Source organism: Stegostoma tigrinum, chromosome 25 (assembly GCF_030684315.1).
Source record: "Stegostoma tigrinum isolate sSteTig4 chromosome 25, sSteTig4.hap1, whole genome shotgun sequence".
In the NCBI taxonomy this organism is placed as follows: domain Eukaryota; kingdom Metazoa; phylum Chordata; class Chondrichthyes; order Orectolobiformes; family Stegostomatidae; genus Stegostoma; species Stegostoma tigrinum.
Genome location: NC_081378.1, coordinates 37,208,639 through 37,226,675, shown reverse-complemented (window position 1 = coordinate 37,226,675; position 18,037 = coordinate 37,208,639). Strand labels below are relative to the sequence as shown.

At 40.2% G+C, this 18,037-nt stretch overlaps 1 protein-coding gene across 4 annotated transcripts in view; it reads right to left on the bottom strand.

Annotated features, from left to right (window-relative positions):
* Positions 1-18,037, bottom strand: part of LOC125463382 (mucin-5AC-like) — a 132,692-nt gene that overhangs the window by 90,440 nt on the left and 24,215 nt on the right. For all 4 annotated transcript variants that reach the window (XM_059654644.1, XM_059654646.1, XM_059654647.1 and 1 more), the window contains exons 15-25: positions 17,425-17,519; positions 15,290-15,416; positions 14,198-14,444; positions 14,054-14,109; positions 13,866-13,960; positions 11,457-11,608; positions 7,041-7,179; positions 3,496-3,600; positions 2,339-2,527; positions 295-534; positions 49-205 (exon numbers count right to left, since the gene is read on the bottom strand). In XM_059654644.1, the coding sequence (XP_059510627.1) occupies positions 49-205; positions 295-534; positions 2,339-2,527; positions 3,496-3,600; positions 7,041-7,179; positions 11,457-11,608; positions 13,866-13,960; positions 14,054-14,109; positions 14,198-14,444; positions 15,290-15,416; positions 17,425-17,519 (1,602 nt within the window). The remainder of the gene's footprint in view (positions 1-48; positions 206-294; positions 535-2,338; positions 2,528-3,495; positions 3,601-7,040; positions 7,180-11,456; positions 11,609-13,865; positions 13,961-14,053; positions 14,110-14,197; positions 14,445-15,289; positions 15,417-17,424; positions 17,520-18,037) is intronic.

The window sequence follows — 18,037 nt, the reverse complement described above, 5'->3', positions numbered from 1 at the left end:
AATCACTACAATTACTTAGCAGTTATTTAAATGATTCTTAATACTTACGGCATAAGTCTGGGGTTCTCCAGGAAACACAAACACCAGCTTTGTTACAAGCTTCAGCATACACTGCTACAGCAGTACAGAAACCCAAATATTTCCCTTCCAAATCACAGGCACAAGCCTCCTGGACACAAGCATCATGGAATGGTGTCGGATCAACCTGGTAAAAGACACACCATAATATCAGAAAATGGATTTCACAAACAGCTTTAAAATGATTTTATTGGTTTCAAGAAGAAACTACCTCACCTTTTTATGGCATTTTTGAAAAACAGCATCCTTGATAATACCACATTTTCTCTGGGCCCATGCTAAACAGTAGGGATTTCTGTCACAAGGGAATGTTTGATTCATTGTATCAGAACAAGACAATGATGATTTCCAGCTGCTTCCAAATTTTACAGCATTAGTCACCACAGAGTTCCCCTTGGTTGTTAGATCATCTGCAACATCATCGTTAAAATTCCCACACAGACCACATACTTTGTTCTGTAATAGAAAATGCATCAAAATATTATTTAAAAGAATCCATCTCCCTGAAAATCTGAAGGGGAGGTCTGGTCTTTTGCTGTAATTCTGTCCGGAAACCATGAAATCCCCCAAGGAGAACAATGGCGATTGGATTTTCTCCCATTTTTTGGGAGCTCCAGCATCATCCCATTGGATTTACAGCAAGACAAGGAAGAATTCGGTGGAATTTAGTGCCCTGTTTCCTGTCAAAACATATTAATTATTGGTGTCACAATCACTCTGTATAGGAAGGATATTATCAAGCTGCAGAGGGTTCAAAAGAGATTTACCAGGATGTTGCTGGGTATGAAAGGTTTGAGTTACAAGGAAAGGCTGGGACTTTCTTCACTGGAGCATAGGAGGTTAAGAGGCGACCTGATAGAAATTTATAAAATAATGAGGGGTATAGACAGAGTTGATGATAGGGAAAAGACAACTAAGATGGGGAATTTCAAGACTAGGGAACACATTTTTAAGGTGATAGGAGAGATTTTAAAAAGACATAAAAGGGGCAATTTTTTTATGGAGAGGGTGGTTAGCATGTGGAATGAAATTCCTGATGAAGTGGTGGATACAGGACAATTACAACGTTTAAAAGACATTTGGATGGATCTATGAGTAGGAAAGCTCTGGAGGAACATGGGCCAGGAGCAGCCAGATAGGACTAGTCTACTTAGGGATTATGTTTGGGCACAGACTGATTGGACTCAATGATCTGGTTCCGTGTTGCATGACTCTATGACTTTCTGATTATAAATTCTTCTTTCTTACCCTAAATCCTGAATCACCTGTTTCATCTCAGGCACGTACTGTCTCCTTAATCTTTAGAGATCCCCTGTGCTCCAACTAATTTGATTGCTGAGCTCCCTGAATTTAATATCTTTGGCTATCTGACCAGTAATCAAATGAAACCCTTACATTATTTGGAGAAATAGCTGTGGTTCCTTTACTATCAGCACAACTGACTTTGGCTAACTCAGCACAAATAAAAGCTTTGCAGTCGTGTATGGCTTATGGCTCAATTTTACACTTTGCAATTTCAGCCATGAAATCTGCAGATATAGCTAGAATCCAGACTCAGGACCGGATCTTTCACTACCGCCCATATATATCCTGAGGTGATAGTTTGAACACATGCCATTTCAGCATCTGTTCAGTCCTGGATTTTTTTTATTATTCACTCATTTCTCAGTTTTTTTTATTTAATTGACTTAGATATTTAAACAGTCCCTTGCTCTGAGGGATCCAACTGGATTCTTGCAGCTATTTTTAATGTATTACACTACAGGCTGATTTAAGATGAAAATAAATTATTTCAGTATTGATTGCAAAATATTATGTTGAATATATATAATTAACAATACCAAAAATTGTCACATGAGCAGATATCAAATGTTCCCATTGATATTAATCTGGAAGTTTAACATATTTATAATGAAACTGTTTGGTCTATATCTTTATATCACCAAGTCATCCTTTATTTACATCTGGAGACTCCTTGACACTGATCCAGCTTCCTCAGAGTCAACTCTCAGAGTGAACATGATGTAAGATATGCCTGTTCTTATCTATCAGCCAGGGGTTCCTGATTGGACCCGATTCACAGCCCCAATCAGAGAACTCATATTCTGAGGTCCGCCTCACTATCCTTGTTACAATCACCACAATAATAATTTCTCCAAGCTATTAAATCCATAATTCAAAATTGGTTAATTCATATTTACTAATTATCACATTAGAAAATTATACAAATAGAAATATCTGACCTTCAAATTGTGCTTACCTTCCATCTTGGATCCAATGTGATTGAAGCTCTTGTTCGTTTGTCCCATATCACAGTGATCCCATTGGAAAATTTAAGGATTAAATAGAGTCCAAGAGCGTGAAGTGAGTAGGAACTATCTACACATTGGGTTTCACGAGATTTATCAGATTGAATTACTTTGCCATCTGTTAGAATAAATTCTTTGCCCTAAAATTAAAAGTTGCAATTTGTTTTAAACATGTTTGTTCAGTTGGTATTGTAAACAGGCATATTGATATAACAGATATAATATCAGTTAATACACTTGTTGAGACAAACCCAAAAACTGTCCCCCTCCCACCCCTTTTCTGTAATGGTTTCATTGTTTGCAATCCATAGTCTCTGCAATTTTTCTGTGTATTTTCAGCTATATCACTTCCTACCTTTATTATTGTCTGCCTCGTTGCTGTCTTTCATCTCCACTTTGCTTTTTTTTTTAAAAGATGTTTTATTTCCAGAATATGTTTTATCATGTTGCAACTTTTTCCAGATTCTTACAGAACAAAGCATGCAGCAAGATGGTGTCAGGTAGGTGTAGAAAATGTGGAGCACTTAGAGGGGTCTGACATAGAAACTGCCTGACATGGGTGGGTAGAAAAACAAGTAAAAGATGAAACTTGGCAGAAAACAGCAGCTGGTGACTGGATACTGGGAGCATTTTTGGGATTCACCAGCCAGTGTGATTGTAGGAAACTCCTCGCCTCCACACAGGTTGGGGGTAACATAAAAAAATCACTTTCAAAAAGTAACCTTTAGAGATTATCCAATGGTATGCATGTAAAAATTCTTAATTATGTTGGAGTCAAAAAGGCTGCTAAAATAAACTTCAATGCTATGATTGGGATTGTTTAAGAATTGAGATTGTTACTGAGCGTTTTTGTGATACTGATTTTGACCTTTGAATATGAATGCAATGCTTCTTTATGTCAGCTCATTAAGATACTTTTGCAGCAGCAATACAGTGTAAACGTGGGTCATGCGGGTGAGTACTTGAACTTCTGCAAAGTTTAAGCCACAAAGAAAACTTTGTACTCTACGATCCACCAGATATGTCATCGTCCCAGACTCTATGGATGAGCACGTTGGGGTACATAGATCTGTGACAGTGGTTCAAAAACAGTGTTAAAACTACTGACCGTAAGCAAAATTTTGATATTTCTTGAGCATATCACACCATTTTCACAACATGGAACACTTTCTGTTAATATTTGGAATGTCCCGTTTCCTCGATTGCAATAATCCTGAAAAGACATATAAAAGTAAAGACATAAGGAAGTATGGAACAATGATGTGCCTTCAGCTGTTCCTATCTTGCACCAGTATAAGTGGAATTCAGCATTTGATGTTGACAGACACGTTTTCCATTTATGTATCATCTTTTTCATTCTTCATATGCTGGAAGTGGTCAAAACCAAATAATGTGGAACGGAATCTGACAAAGGCAATGTCCTCTCACACTTCAAGTTACCCAAAGCTCATGCTCAAAGAGCTATAAGTTATTAGTCACTCAGAGATAGCAAGAACTGCAGATGCTGCAGTCAGGGCAGCACGGTGGCTCACTGTTTAGCACAGTTGCCTCAAAGCACCAGGGACCTGGGATCAATTCCACCTTGAGTGACTGTGTGGAGTTTGCACATTCTCCCCATGTCTTCTCTGTGGGCTCAGATTTCCTCCCACAGTCCAAAGACGTGCAGTCTAGGATTGGCCATGCTAAATTGCCCATGGTGTTCAGGGGTGCGTTGATTCAGTGGGTTATAGGGGGATGAATCTGGGTGGGATGTTCCGAGGGTCAGTGTGGACTTGTTGGGCTAAAGGACCTGTTTCTACACGGTAGGGATTCTAAGAAAAATAGAGTCAACCCAAGGTGGAACTGGAGGAACGCAACAGGTCATATATTGTCAGAGGAGTAGGCAAGTCAACATTTTGGGTTGGGACCCTGCTTCTGAACTGATGAGATGGAAGGGAGCTACAGAATAAATAGAGGGAGGAGCGGTGGGGTTGAGGGGAGATAGATGGGATGGTGATGTGGATAGATGGTGGGATTGGTCAATAGAAAGGTGGGACAGACAGGTGGGAAAGAAGATGGACAGGTAGTGACAGGTCAAGGAGGCAGGCACGAGATGGATGTTTGGATGTGGGATGAGGCTGGGACTGGGAAGATTTTAAAACTGGTGAAATCTACTTTCAGGCTATCGGGCTATTGGCTCCCAAGGCGGAATATGAGACGCTGCTCCTCCAGTTTATGGGTGGTGTCATTGCGATACTAGAGGAGGCACAGGATGGACACTGTCATCAAGGGAGTGGGAAGGAGAGTAAAAATCATTTGTGACCAGAAAGTCACAACCTGTCCATCTTCCTCCCCACCTATCCACCCTACTCTTCCCACTGACCAATTCCTATTAACCCCCTCCTGCATCCACCTATCTCCATTCTGCCTCCCCTTCCCCCGGGCCCACTCCTGCTCCCTCTATTTATTTCCCAGTTCCCTCCCTCCTTCCCAGTTCTAAAGAAGGATCCCAACCCAAAATATAGACTTTCCTACTCCTCTGATGCTGCCTGGCTTGCTGCTTTTCTCCAGCTCCACACTCTGTTGACTATAAGTTGAGTTGATAGTTTCTGAGGATTAAAGTTATGGATGAATAGGAGGTCCAGTGAGGCCTGTACAGTGTAGATTCCTGCTCCACACTGTTACCAACACTGAGGCCTGGAATCCTCAAACCTTATTTTATAACGCACCATTTTCCCTTTAATTCCCACCTAACTAAAAAAGGGCATGTGAAAAAGCTGGCTGCTCCACAGCCACTTAATGCTTGATGGGATGTTATTTAGCTCAGAATACAAAAAAAAAACTTCCCAGAGGGAAAATAAAACAGAAAAATAGCACATAATGCATGAACAGGAATGTAGTCATTGTATAGAGCTCCATGTTGAGGTGTCAGAAACAGGTCAGACCAGTATAGGTTGTCTGCTTGTCTTACTGAATTTTCCCCAACCTAGGAAGGAAGTCACAACTTGGAGCTGTCAACTGATCAGATTGGCCAACAGCTCTGTAGCCGCAGCAGCTCCATTTCCAAGTGGTGGATACCACTGGCTCTACAGACAGTCCACAGAGGAGACAAGATGAAAGCCATACCGGGGCAAGGAGTTTGAAGGGCTGAGTGTAAGGTAAATTGGGGAATATGATCATGACAAAGGGCGCTTCCATCGGTGGAAGGTATCCCCAAAAGTGGTTGCTGTTACCACCCCCACCCTGCCCAATCCAATACAGGTTTACCCAATGAAACCTGTCTAACCGCCCTTTCTAACAAGCGCCAAGCTGTAGCTTGACTGCTGATGAGAAGGGCATTCATGCATGTTCAAGCTGCCCCTGCCACTGCACACTGCCCTCAAAATTGCAGCTGTGGTGAAGATCCCATCATACACCTCCTTCTGGAATGTGCCTTTGCAAAGGAGGACATCTAGAGAGATGCAGTGTTTTTTTTTGTTGAGGTTCATCCTGAGCTGCTCAGTAGTGCAGGAATATGCTGTATAGGCAGTAGCTAAGGATGCACACCAAGACTGGAGGCCCATTAACTCAGCGAATTGTTCTCTGGTCTGCCAGAAACTGTAGATCTTCTAATACAAGGGGTTGTCCTTGGCCAATTGTGGCAGACTGGCAAACTCTAAGGTCCAGGGCTGTACTGGGTAATACATTAAAACTGAACCCACTACTGCCGCCAGGTAAAGTGGGAACGGGTCAGGGTGGGTGGGAAGGCAGCAAGTACACTGGACACTGCATTTTACTAGAATGCCCAGTAAGGCTGGATTTAACACATTGAAATAGGATCAGGTCTACCATCTAGAAAGATAGCCACAGAGATCGCAGAAAAAGCAGTGAGGCCTGTCCAGTGCATTAACTGCAAGGATAAATACTATTGTGGTAAATTAGATGACAGAATGTGCGTATAGCAATACAAAAGCAAAGCAAGACAACTGGAGGGAAGAGGATAGAATACAGTAGAAGGAGGAGGGAGCAGATTTGCTGAAGGTGGGGACCAGAAAAAGAAGAGTATGACAGTGGCAAATAACAGCAGCGAAAGAAAACAAAAAAAAACAAAGTAAATGGGAAGAGGAAAGAGAAATCAACTGCAGTGGAAGTGCAATTAAATGGACGGTGATGGCAAAATAGGTGGTAATGATGGAAAGAGGGAAAGGCAGATGGTTGGATTAATGTTTTGAGAAAGAATGGGAGATACCTAACACACAGAAAGCTGTTCTTTATTATAATCCAAACTCATTCCATTCCATGTTGCATTACTGTCATTCAGTTTTGATTTACTGGCAAAGAGTGAACACAAATGGCTGAATGACGCACATTTAATTTGTCTTCTTTATCCAGAAGTCAAAAGGGAAAGGCAAAGAATTGTTCTGCATGAATTGAAGGATGAGAAAATATAAATAATAAATGATATAACTTGGAGAAATAAAAAGTAATTCAATCTCCAATAGAATTTGAAGCATAGGAATATCTATGTGTACCTACTATATGTATTACCACTTTATAAGACATAGGAGACTTCAAAAATCCCACATGAAATCTATATCAACTGGTTTAGAAGAAATTCAGAAAACCCACCCGATTGAATACAGTAAACTACAAAGACTGCATTTTCAAGGGCACCATGTGCTCTTGTCCAGTTACCTCAGCAAAAATATATTCACAGTTGCCATCAAACATATATCTCTTTCCATCAAAGGTTAGATATTGACCGTCTCCATGGACCTGACAGGTCTTTGGACATGGATTAGTGGTACATTGCCATACTCCAGCTCGACAAGTGCTGCAATATAAAACACAAGTAATATTGTTCCATAGTGCAATTCAGATGGTTATACAAAGGGAATGCAATTCAAATGTTTATACAGGGGGAATGCAATTCAGATGCTGATACAAAAAGGTATGACAAACTAATCTCCCACTATGATGTGTTTTGTGCCGTTAAATGTTTTATATTAATGCGAGTTGTGGTTGTTGTTGCAAAATGAGGGAAATTCCAATTACTCCTGAGTGATTCTACCTTTGAATGCTTACAAATTTAAATTACTTTCCTATTCAAAAGCTCTTTAGTAAGGATCTTACTTAAGCTGGAGAACACTCGTAAAATACTTTACTAAAAACATTGCTGTTCTAATCTTGTATCAGAGATAATAGGAACTGCAGATGCTGGAGAATCTGAGTAACAAGATGTAGAGCTGGATGAACACAGCAGGCCAAGCAGCATCAGAGGAGCAGGAAGGCTGACGTTTCGGGCCTGAAGGGTCTAGGCCCGAAATGTCAGCTTTCCTGCTCATACGATGCTGCTTGGCCTGCTGTGTTCATCCAGCTCTACACCTTGTTATCCCTCTGTTCTAATCTTGACCATTGTAACAGAGAACCTCTATCAGCAGATGAGAGCTCTACTTCTGATGGCTGTTCCAACCAAAATTTCTAGATTTATGTTTTAATTTGAAAAGTATGAATCATATTTCTCAATTAGGCAAATATCCATACATCACACAATCTCAGTGGAGTCAAGTTAGGTAAAGGGGAAGCACAACGAGATCTAGGTGGTGTTCTTGTACATCAGTCAATGAAAGCAAGCATGCAAGTACAGCAGGCAGTGAAGAAAGCTAATAGCATGCTGGCTTTCATAACAAGAGGAATTGAGTATAGGAGCAAAGAGGTCCTTCTGCAGCTGTACAGGGCCCTGGTGAGACTGCACCTGGAGTATTGTGTGCAGTTTTGGTCTCCAAATTTGAGGAAGGACATTCTTGCTATTGAGGGAGTGCAGCGTAGGTTCACGAGGTCAATTCCCAGAATGGCGGGACTATCATATGTTGAAAGATTGGAGCAACTGGGCTTGTATACACTTGAGTTTAGAAGGATGAGAGGGGATCTGAGTGAGGCGTACAAGATTATTGAGGGATTGGACACTCTGGAGGCAGGAAGCATGTTTCCGCTGATGGGTGAGTCCAGAACCAGAGGACACAGTTTAAAAATAAGGGGTAGGCCATTTAGAACAGAGTTGAGGAAAAGCTTCTTCACCCAGAGAGTGGTGGATATATAGGATGGTCTGCCCCAGAAGGCAGTGGAGGCCAGCTCTCTGGACACTTTCAAGAAAGAGATGGATAGAGCTCTTAAAGATAGTGGAATCAAGGGTTATGGGGATAAGGCAGGAACAGGATACTGATTGTGGATGATCAGCCATGATCATAATGAATGGTGGTGCTGGCTGGAAGGACCGAATGGCCTACTCCAGCACCTATTGTCTATTGCCTATAATGTTATTTCACCCAAACGTATAATATGTTTTTATGCTTTGTTAATTTTCCAGGACTGTATTGCTGAATAATGACAAAATTAGTAAACAAAACAGAACAATGTCTCCGTTTTTGTTCTAGAGACAAATGTTTAAGCATTTAATTCACAAAGTGAATCGTTTCCTAATTGTAGACTTGCTCGCCGAGCCAGTAAGTTTGGTTGTAGACATTTTGTGCCCCTGCTAGGTAACACCGACAGTGTGCCTCCAGTGAAGCGTTGGTGTTCTGTCCCACTTGTTATTTATATGTCTCGGTTTGCTAGGATGGTTGGCATCACTTTGGTTCTGTTTCTCAGTGGTTTGTATATCAGATCCAGTCCAATGTGTTCTTTGATGGAGTTCCAGTTGGAATGCCAGACCTCCTGGAATTCCCCGGCATGTCTCTGTTTGGTTCGTGCTATTATGGATGTGTTGCCCCAGGCAAATTTATGTCTTCTTTGTCTGTGTGTGCTGAGATCAGTGAGAATTGGTCGTATCTCTTGGTGGCTAGTTGATGTTCATGTATCCTTACTGTCAGTTTTGTATATAACATTACCAACAACCACCCTGTGACATCTACTGATGAACACAAAGGATCCCAGACTTACAACCAATAAGACTAACATAAAATACAAAATACCATGCAAGGACTGTGAGAAACATTATAAGTTCCAAACTGGAAGAAAGCTGACAATAAGGATACACAAACACAAACTAGCCACCAAGAAACATGGCCAGTTCTCATTGGTCTCAATACACACAGACAATGAGGGACACAAATTCAATTGGGACAACACATCCATAATCGCATGAGCTGAACAGAGATATGCCAGGGAATTCCTGGAGGCCTGGCATTCCAACCAGAACTTCATCAACAAACACATTGAACTGGATCCAATATACAAATTACTGAGAAACAGAACCAGAAGTGATGCCAACCACCCCAGAAAACCGAGGCATATAAATAACTAGTGGGACAGAACACCAACGTTTCACCAGAGGTGCAGGAACGATGTTACGTAGCAGGATGATGAAACATTTGCAACCGAACCCATCGGCTCGGCGAGCAAGCTTACAACCTTATCCACAACCCGAGCTACAAATCTTCTCAAAATCCTGAATCATTTTCTGCTGCACAGTATTAACATTAATTATAAACACTATTATAAATTTGCATGAAAATCCTTAAGTATGGGTTTTCAGAAGGGTATTAATTTATTTATTTCAATAACATTAAGTACTATTTTAACCAACGTGGATCCCAAGAAACGAAAAGCCAATCCTGAGCGACGCATTCAAATAATTTGTAAGACTTGACAGCACAGAGCTAAAACTAGACAAAGTATGTCATTATCAAAGGAGTTAATATACTGTCCTGAGCAGCATGGACGACCCACATTAATTAAATACGAATAATAATTCTGACTTAAAATACAGAGTATGATCTTGGCCATGAAGAGGTGACCTGTAAATCCCAGGCATTGGAAAGAGTACACTGAGAATAGGTGTCTCCACATATGAAAAGAATGATCCAGCACCTTAAAGTAAAACTCAGTAATGTCTTCAATAATCTAGAGAATCTTTATCTGATCATGAGTGTTTATGAGAAATGCTTTAGAATTAATTGGCACCATGTAACTAGGGCAAGGGGCATGTAGATCTTTTAAATCAGAGCAATGTTGCTTGCCGTGTTTTAGCTATGTACTTCAATTGGTTAATTGATATGCGTTTGTTTATCCATTCACAGGATTTGGGGGTCACTGCAGCATTTATTGCAGATCCTAGTTGCCCTTAAGGTGGTAGTGAGTAGTCTTTTTGACTTGCTGCAATCCATGTGGTGTTAGGAAGGGAGTATAAAATCTAAAACAGCATTGTTACAGCCGTTTCTGCATGTACACTCTGGTGTTTAAAGGAATGACGTAAATTCAAATAAGAAAGTAGCCCACCAACCCTCCAAATCGAAATTTAATGAAGTTTGCTTGCGTTCCTAGTAGTACCAGAGTGTCACCTCAGCACAAAACATAACAAGAACTTATTTCAGTTATTCTCAAAACTGTCAATTTCAGACATCCCTGTGTACCGGGTTTATAAGACATTTATACAACCACCTGTTTTTGCTGTCCTTCAGGAATATACCATGGCACCCAACCAATCCTGTAAATATAACATTACTCCTTATCCTCTTTTATCATTGTCAGTTTTCTCTGGAATGTTGTATTTTTGCATTTTGAATCCTGGATTAAATCATATTTCTCCAATCCCTGTGATACAAGCTTTTCTTTTATTCTTTCAAGAGATCTGAGCAGTGTTGGCAAAGGCAATCTTTGTTTCCCCCATCTCCACTGCCCTTGAGAAGGACTATAAATGGCTATTTCAGTACTTCATTAGGTTTCTAACAATCAGGTACAGAAATTTGATTGTGCTGTTCAAGTTAGTCTTAAGTGTTTTGATTTCCTCAATTTTACACCAAAATATATATTCTGCTTTAATTTATTTTTTCCAAGTTCTTAATCCTTATTTACATTTCATCTCCTTGGCCTTTTGAAATGATTTTAAACATTCATTACAATGAATAAAGAGTCACCAGAGACCAGTTAAATTGGCCAGCAACAAGCAAATCATTTTAAACTGTTGACAGTGGTATTCTAGCAGATTGAATGGAATATGGAAATGTCGACGTAGGCTCAATCCAGGACACAAGACAATTGCAAAATTAAACATGGTCTAAAATCCAAGAGGAGTAGACGTTTTTTTGGATGCTGGTAATTATTTAACCTCACCATTTATTGCAGTCCCTTCGGATTGTTTCACCAGAATTGTGACTTTCTCCTCCAAATAAACAAGGACACTGTTCAGGGTCAATACATCTTCCGGTGTCATCTTCCACAAGATTACCAGGACAAACACAGCCAGGGACACACCGACTACTTGACTTTTAGCAAAGGAAACAACTTTTTTTCAGTTTGGTGTGTTAAATTCATTGAGAAATAAACAACATAGATTTGCAAAGACTTAATTTTACACAATCATTCTTATGCCGAAGCTAAATATTATATTGTTTCAGGAATATGAAAATAGAAATCTATACCTGTATTGAAAAATTAGGTTTGTTAGCATATATTTGAATTTGCACAAGGCAACAATGTAGAATATTTACAGTTAAAATAAATTTGTAAAATATTTTACAAGGATGTTACCAAGACTGGAAGGTTTGAGTTATAAGGAGAGGCTGGATAGGCTGACACTTTTTCCCTGGAGGGTAGGAGTTTGAGGGTAACCTTATAGATGTTTACAAAATTATAAGGGGCATGAGTAGGGTGAATATCCAAAGTGTGTCCCCTAGGGTAGGAGAGTCCAAAAGTCAAGTGCATAGGTTTAAAGTGAAAGGGGAAGGATTTGAAAGTGATCTGAGGGACAACTGTTTCACTCAGAAGGTGGTGCATGTATGGAATGTTCTGCCAGAGGAACTCGAAGCAGGCAAAATTACAACATTTGAAAGACATTTGGGCAGATGCATGATTAGGAAAGGTGCAGAGAGATACAGGTCAAATGCAGGAAAGTGGGATTAGTTCAATTCAGGAAAGCTGGTCAGCATGGACAAGTTCGAAGGGCCTATTTCTGTTTTGTATGACGCTATGATTCTACTTAGGTTGTTATATTGCGGCTACTTAATGGTGCAACATTTGATCATCGGAGACAGATTGCAGTTTGTTCTGACACACAGAGAAGCAGCTCTCCTTGATTGAATCAGAGATTCATAGAGTTTTACAGTGCAGAAAGAGGCCCTTCAGCCCAACATCTCTGCACTGGTCAACAGGCACTTATTTACTCTAGTCACATTCTCCAGCATTGCATGCCATGGCACTGCAAGTAACCATCAAAATACATCTTGAATGTTGTGATGGTTCCTACTTAATTTCAGGCAGTGAGTTCCAGATACCTACTATTTTCTAGATGAAAACATTCGTCCTTAAAACCTCAATAACCCTCTAGTCATCTACCACAAATCCCTGCCCTTCTCTTATGAGAATTTTCCTCTTCACTTCCTGAATCTGCTTCAGTCCTCCCATGTGTCTCTTTGCCTGCTTCTCCAAAATGATTAATTCTGTTTCACTCTTCAAAAATACTGCACAACCTGTTGAGCTTTTCCAGTTTCAGTGATTAGTCAGGTATCGACCACTTGCGGCTCCAGTTCTTGCTGTTCATCATGGATTGCACTCAATCCCATTCCTTGGCTACACAGTTCTGAGGAACGGTCACCAAACCCGAAACGTTAACTCTGTTTTCTCCTTCACAGGTGCTGCCAGACTCGCTGAGCTTTTCCAGCAACTTTGTTTTTGTTCCTTGGCTGCACTCCCCAGTCTGACTCCACTTCCCAGCCCTGAGTCCAGATGCCAGGATCACACTTGCCCCTCCATTGCCCCTTTTAAGACACAGAGTACTGGAAAGCCAGTGCACCACCAACATTGAAAGTCAAGTCTGTGATTTTCCACGGTAGTCCGTTGAACGGGGAGATATTAGTCTAGTGACGATGTCAGTAGTAATCCAGTTACCCAGAATGAGAATGTGAGTTTGAACCACCCCATGGCAGAAAGTGACATTTGAATCTGGAATAAAATGTCATCTTAAATGGTGACTATGTATCTATTGTCAATGGTTGCAAAAACCCATCTGATGCACGAATGTCACTGGGTCAAAGTCCTGGAATTCCCTCCCTGGCGGCATTGTGGGTCGACCCACAGCAAATGAACTGCAGCAGTTCAAAAAGGCAGCTCACCACCACCTTTAAGGGCAACTAGGGGTGGGCAAGAAATGCTGGTGGCCAGCCAGCAATGCCCACATCCCACTAAATGAATAAACAAAAAAATGCCCTACAGATAATACGTCTGCCATCCTTACCTGCTCTGGCCTACACATATTCCAGACACAAAGCAATGTAGCTGATTCTTAGCTGCCCTGTAGGCAATTAGCAGACAACCACCAGTTTTGTACCAGTTACAAAGCTCTAATGCGAAACTAAACCTGAGGTGCATTCAGATTGTCAATTGAAATCAAATCATCAGCCACTGTTCCTCATCACATTACTAATTTCATACTGATGTGCTATCCAAAACCAGTTCTCACTGGCATGACAGTCATGTAAAATTAAAACCCACAAAACAACAAATTGCTGCATGATTGTCACTTACAGATGGGATATTTCGACCTCTGCATGTCTTTGCTTTGCTCTTTCCATGGAAGAGGTTATTAGTGCAGTCATTATAAATCTTCCCATTTAGGCATCCTAAGAAAGATAATCCATTATTTTCAATTTTAATTGAACTTTTAATCACTATTCCTCTTGGTGACATTGTAAGAAATGGAAGCAGCAGCTCACCTGGCTGTGTGGTGGTTGGAACTACAGGACAGGAAAATTTCCCATTTTCACATGTGCTGAATAAAAATAAAATAAGATTGCACTTTTACATATATTTAATTAATTACTTATTCAATGTTGGCAGAATATGATCAATATACTTACCAGATTCTACCATTCAGATTTATGCTTTGTCCTTTTTTGATAACTGTATCACCCAAATAGCAGGAGCAGTCTGATTTATCAATACATTCTCCAGAGTTATCCATGTATTTCCCCTCAGGACAGCCACAGCCAAAAACTGGCACGTCCTCAACATCACAGGTATAATCATAACGGGATAATGATCGACAGGTGCGGTTACAGGTCTTCATGTCATTCTCAAAGACCTGTGTGTTTGCACATGGTTTATCTAGAAAAAATATAATACTTTTATCAGTGGAAAGGAAGAGGTTAGTGACAGTGAACATGAATATTTCCCAGTCAAAGACACATGATATTATAGTGAGGAACTAGAAAATGGTAACGAAGCTATGCAATTTGTTTCTTGTTTATCTTCACAGCTCAGGGCAGAAAGAATATCCTACGAACTGAGAGAAATTGAGTTTCTTATGAGAGGGAGAGAAATTAATAGTAATAAAGAAAAAGTACTGGAAGAGATAAAGGCTGACATCTTCACTGGAAGGATGGTCCATGACTAAGAATTTATAAAAGAGGTGGTTGCAGATATGGTGGATGCATTGACGTCTTTCAGATTTCCCAAGATACTAGAATGTACAACCCAGTAGTCTACAAAAGGAAGGGGAGAGAAAACAGGGAACAATAGGTCAATTAGTCTGATATCAACAGGAGGGAAGTTGCTAAGAAAATGTGGAGATTTTAAGTAAAGTAAGTCCATATTCTCTGGAGTTTTGAAGATATGTGACCTCACTGAAACGTGTAAAACTTAGAGAGTGAGAGAGTCAGTATCATGGCAATTGTTCATTAAACACCCTACACACTATTCAGTTCCATTGAATACAGGTTTATATAGTTATTTTAAACAACCTGTTCAAATGTGTTATGACACACCCAGCGGCAGACCTTTCAGCACAAAGACAGAGATGCTACTGCTAGACCACAAAACCTTACAGCTCTATTATATAAACAGATAATAAAAGCAATTCTACCTTTATTGACAATCCATCAATATCAAACTGCCCCGTATTTTTAACTTCTTTATTTTATTTTACTCAAAAAAGCAAAATCATAGCATACTGCAGATGTCTTTCCTCCAGTTTCTGACGATGACACCATGAGCTGCACACTCATGAACATACGCTCCCAATCCTGCACACAGACAGTCGTTGATGTTCTCACAGGCACAAGTGGCAGCTACACACATCTAAGTAAATAAAGCTAATCGTTAAAATAATAGTACTTTATTTGAAGTGTGTGTGTAATACAATACCATTGTTAATTTAATATCACAACATACAGTATACATGGCTACAGTTCAGTTTTGTAGATTTTGATGTGTTATTTCTATATGAGTTATTCTGCAATAAACTTCTGTTCATTACAGAATCATAAAATCCCTAAAGTGTGGAAGCAGACCATTTGGTCCATTAAGTTCACACTGCCCCTCTGAAGTTTATCCCAACCAGGCTGGCAATCCTACCCTGTAATCCTGCATTTCCCATGGCTAATCCAGCAATCCTACACATTTCAAGACTCTATGAGCAATTTTGCATTACTAATCCACGTAACCTGCACACTTTTGGACTGTGAGAGGAAATTGGTGCACCTAGAGGAAACCCACACAGACACAGGGAGAATGTGCAAACTCCACACAGACACAGGGAGAATGTGCAAACTCCACACAGACAGTCACCCGAGAATGAAATTGAACTGGGTCCCTGGCGCTGTGAGGCAGCAGTGCTGACCACTGAGCCATCATGCCACCTTATCCTTTATTAATATACAGAGAGTAAATCAGATGTACTGCATAATAATTTATTGTGGAACATTATTTCACTTTGACAGCACCTTCCAAATGCGCAGCCTCTACCATCTCAAAGGACAATGGCAGCATTTAAAATGAAAACACCACCTACCCGCAAGTTTCCCTGCAAGCCCCACACCATGCTGACTTGGAACAATATCGCGTGACCACAATTCATTAACTCACTTTCCAACATTACTGTGGGGTAGTGACATACCATAGAATGCATCGGTTCAGAAAAGCAACTTATCATCACATTCTCAAGGGCAATTAGGGATAGGCTATAAATGCTGGCCTAGCCAGTGACATACACATCCCTTAATCAAATTTTTAAAAAAAACTTCAGTGTATTGATTTTCCATCAAGACTTTATGAATCATTTTTAACTAGAAACAAATCATTCAAATACTTGCCTTTATAAAGCACTTCTTTAATTTGGGTGTCCAAGAGTATTTTACAGCCAATTAAGTGTGTTGCTGTTATTTAGTTAAGAGCACCAAATACTTTCTGCACAGTGAGATTCCACAAACGGTACCATAAATTATCAGACCAAGTGCATTAGTCATGCCACTTGAGGGCTAACAGTTGGCCAGGACCTTTAGGAAATCCATGAGCTGGATTTTCAACTTCAGGCTGGTTAACAGAAGTCCTGGCATGGTGCACCTACCCTGGGAGAAAGTGCCTGCCAAGCCAGCATTTCCATTCTGTGGAAAGATGGGTGTTAGCACAAGTTGGCCTTGCATCCCCATAAAGATTTCAGAAGCAGCACTTGGGCTGTTGGATACAGAAGCAGGTTGACTAAAAGGCCCACATCAATGTGAGAGAAAATTCATCTCACCTGTAATAGTAAGGCCCTTTAGCCCTCACCCCCTACGCATATGCCCAATCCTTGCCATTTAATGCCCCCAACCTTCATAACCTGCATGCAGCAAATCTCATGTCCACTCGTACCACTGTGCCAAACTGTGCCTCTCTACCCACTCCCATGGGCACTTCATACCTTCCATTTTAAGCTGTGTTTCTCCACATCCTGCCATGCCTATCAGTAACATGCCCACAATGGAGCCAGCCCAATTAGAGAAACGGGATAGTGGCTCACACCCTTAACCTGCACTAATGACAATTGAGACAACAGGAAATAGGACTAAGGAATCCCACTTTCAGGTCATTGCCGCCACTTCAACCCCTATGAATTCTTCCTGCCTCCATGAGCACCCATTCCCATGTTGTTCTATGTTCACCTGAGAGGGTTAATGATGCCTGACAATTCAGCACCCTCAGTACTGCACCTAAATTACATGGTGAGGTCTCTGGAGTGGGACTTCCATCTATGACCTTCTGACGCCAGAGTGCTTTGACTAAGCCATAAAAATGGACAAAATTTAGAAAATTTACATTGAACTCTTACTTGATAGTATTTCAGGTAATCCACCGTTGAATGACAAACAGAGAATGCACCGACTGGATCTTTTAAGTGGGAGCAATGTAGCTTGGCGTAGATTTCTGTAATCAAGGTTCAAAGTGTTATTGCTTCACACTATGTTATCAAAGTGTTATTGTATTTGTGTCCAAACATGAACATGTAAATAGAGACTTCTTACTTACTTTCACTTTAAAAGAAGCTTTCATGTCTCTTGTTCACAAAGAGTTGTTCCTTAGAGAATATGCCAGTTTGGATTTCAACTTTGTCAGCAAAAAAATGCTTGTCAAGTTGATAAGCAAAAAAGCAAGAACTTGTATCATTAACTCTATGTGAAGCCCAAGAAATATGCATTTTTAAGAACTCTGTGGAATTGATTTTTAGACGGATAAGGTAATAATTTTATCATTGTCTTTTAAATATCCCAAATGCAGAATTAAAAATTCCTTAGTTAGGTGAGCTTAAGGACTTTATAAATTCTGTATTCAAAAGACCTTTGATAAAATTGTTACTTATCTACCTAAGGGTCAATTCCACGTGGCTATTTAAAAAGCATATTTATTACAGAAACGTTACCAATATCATAATAACAATAATAGTA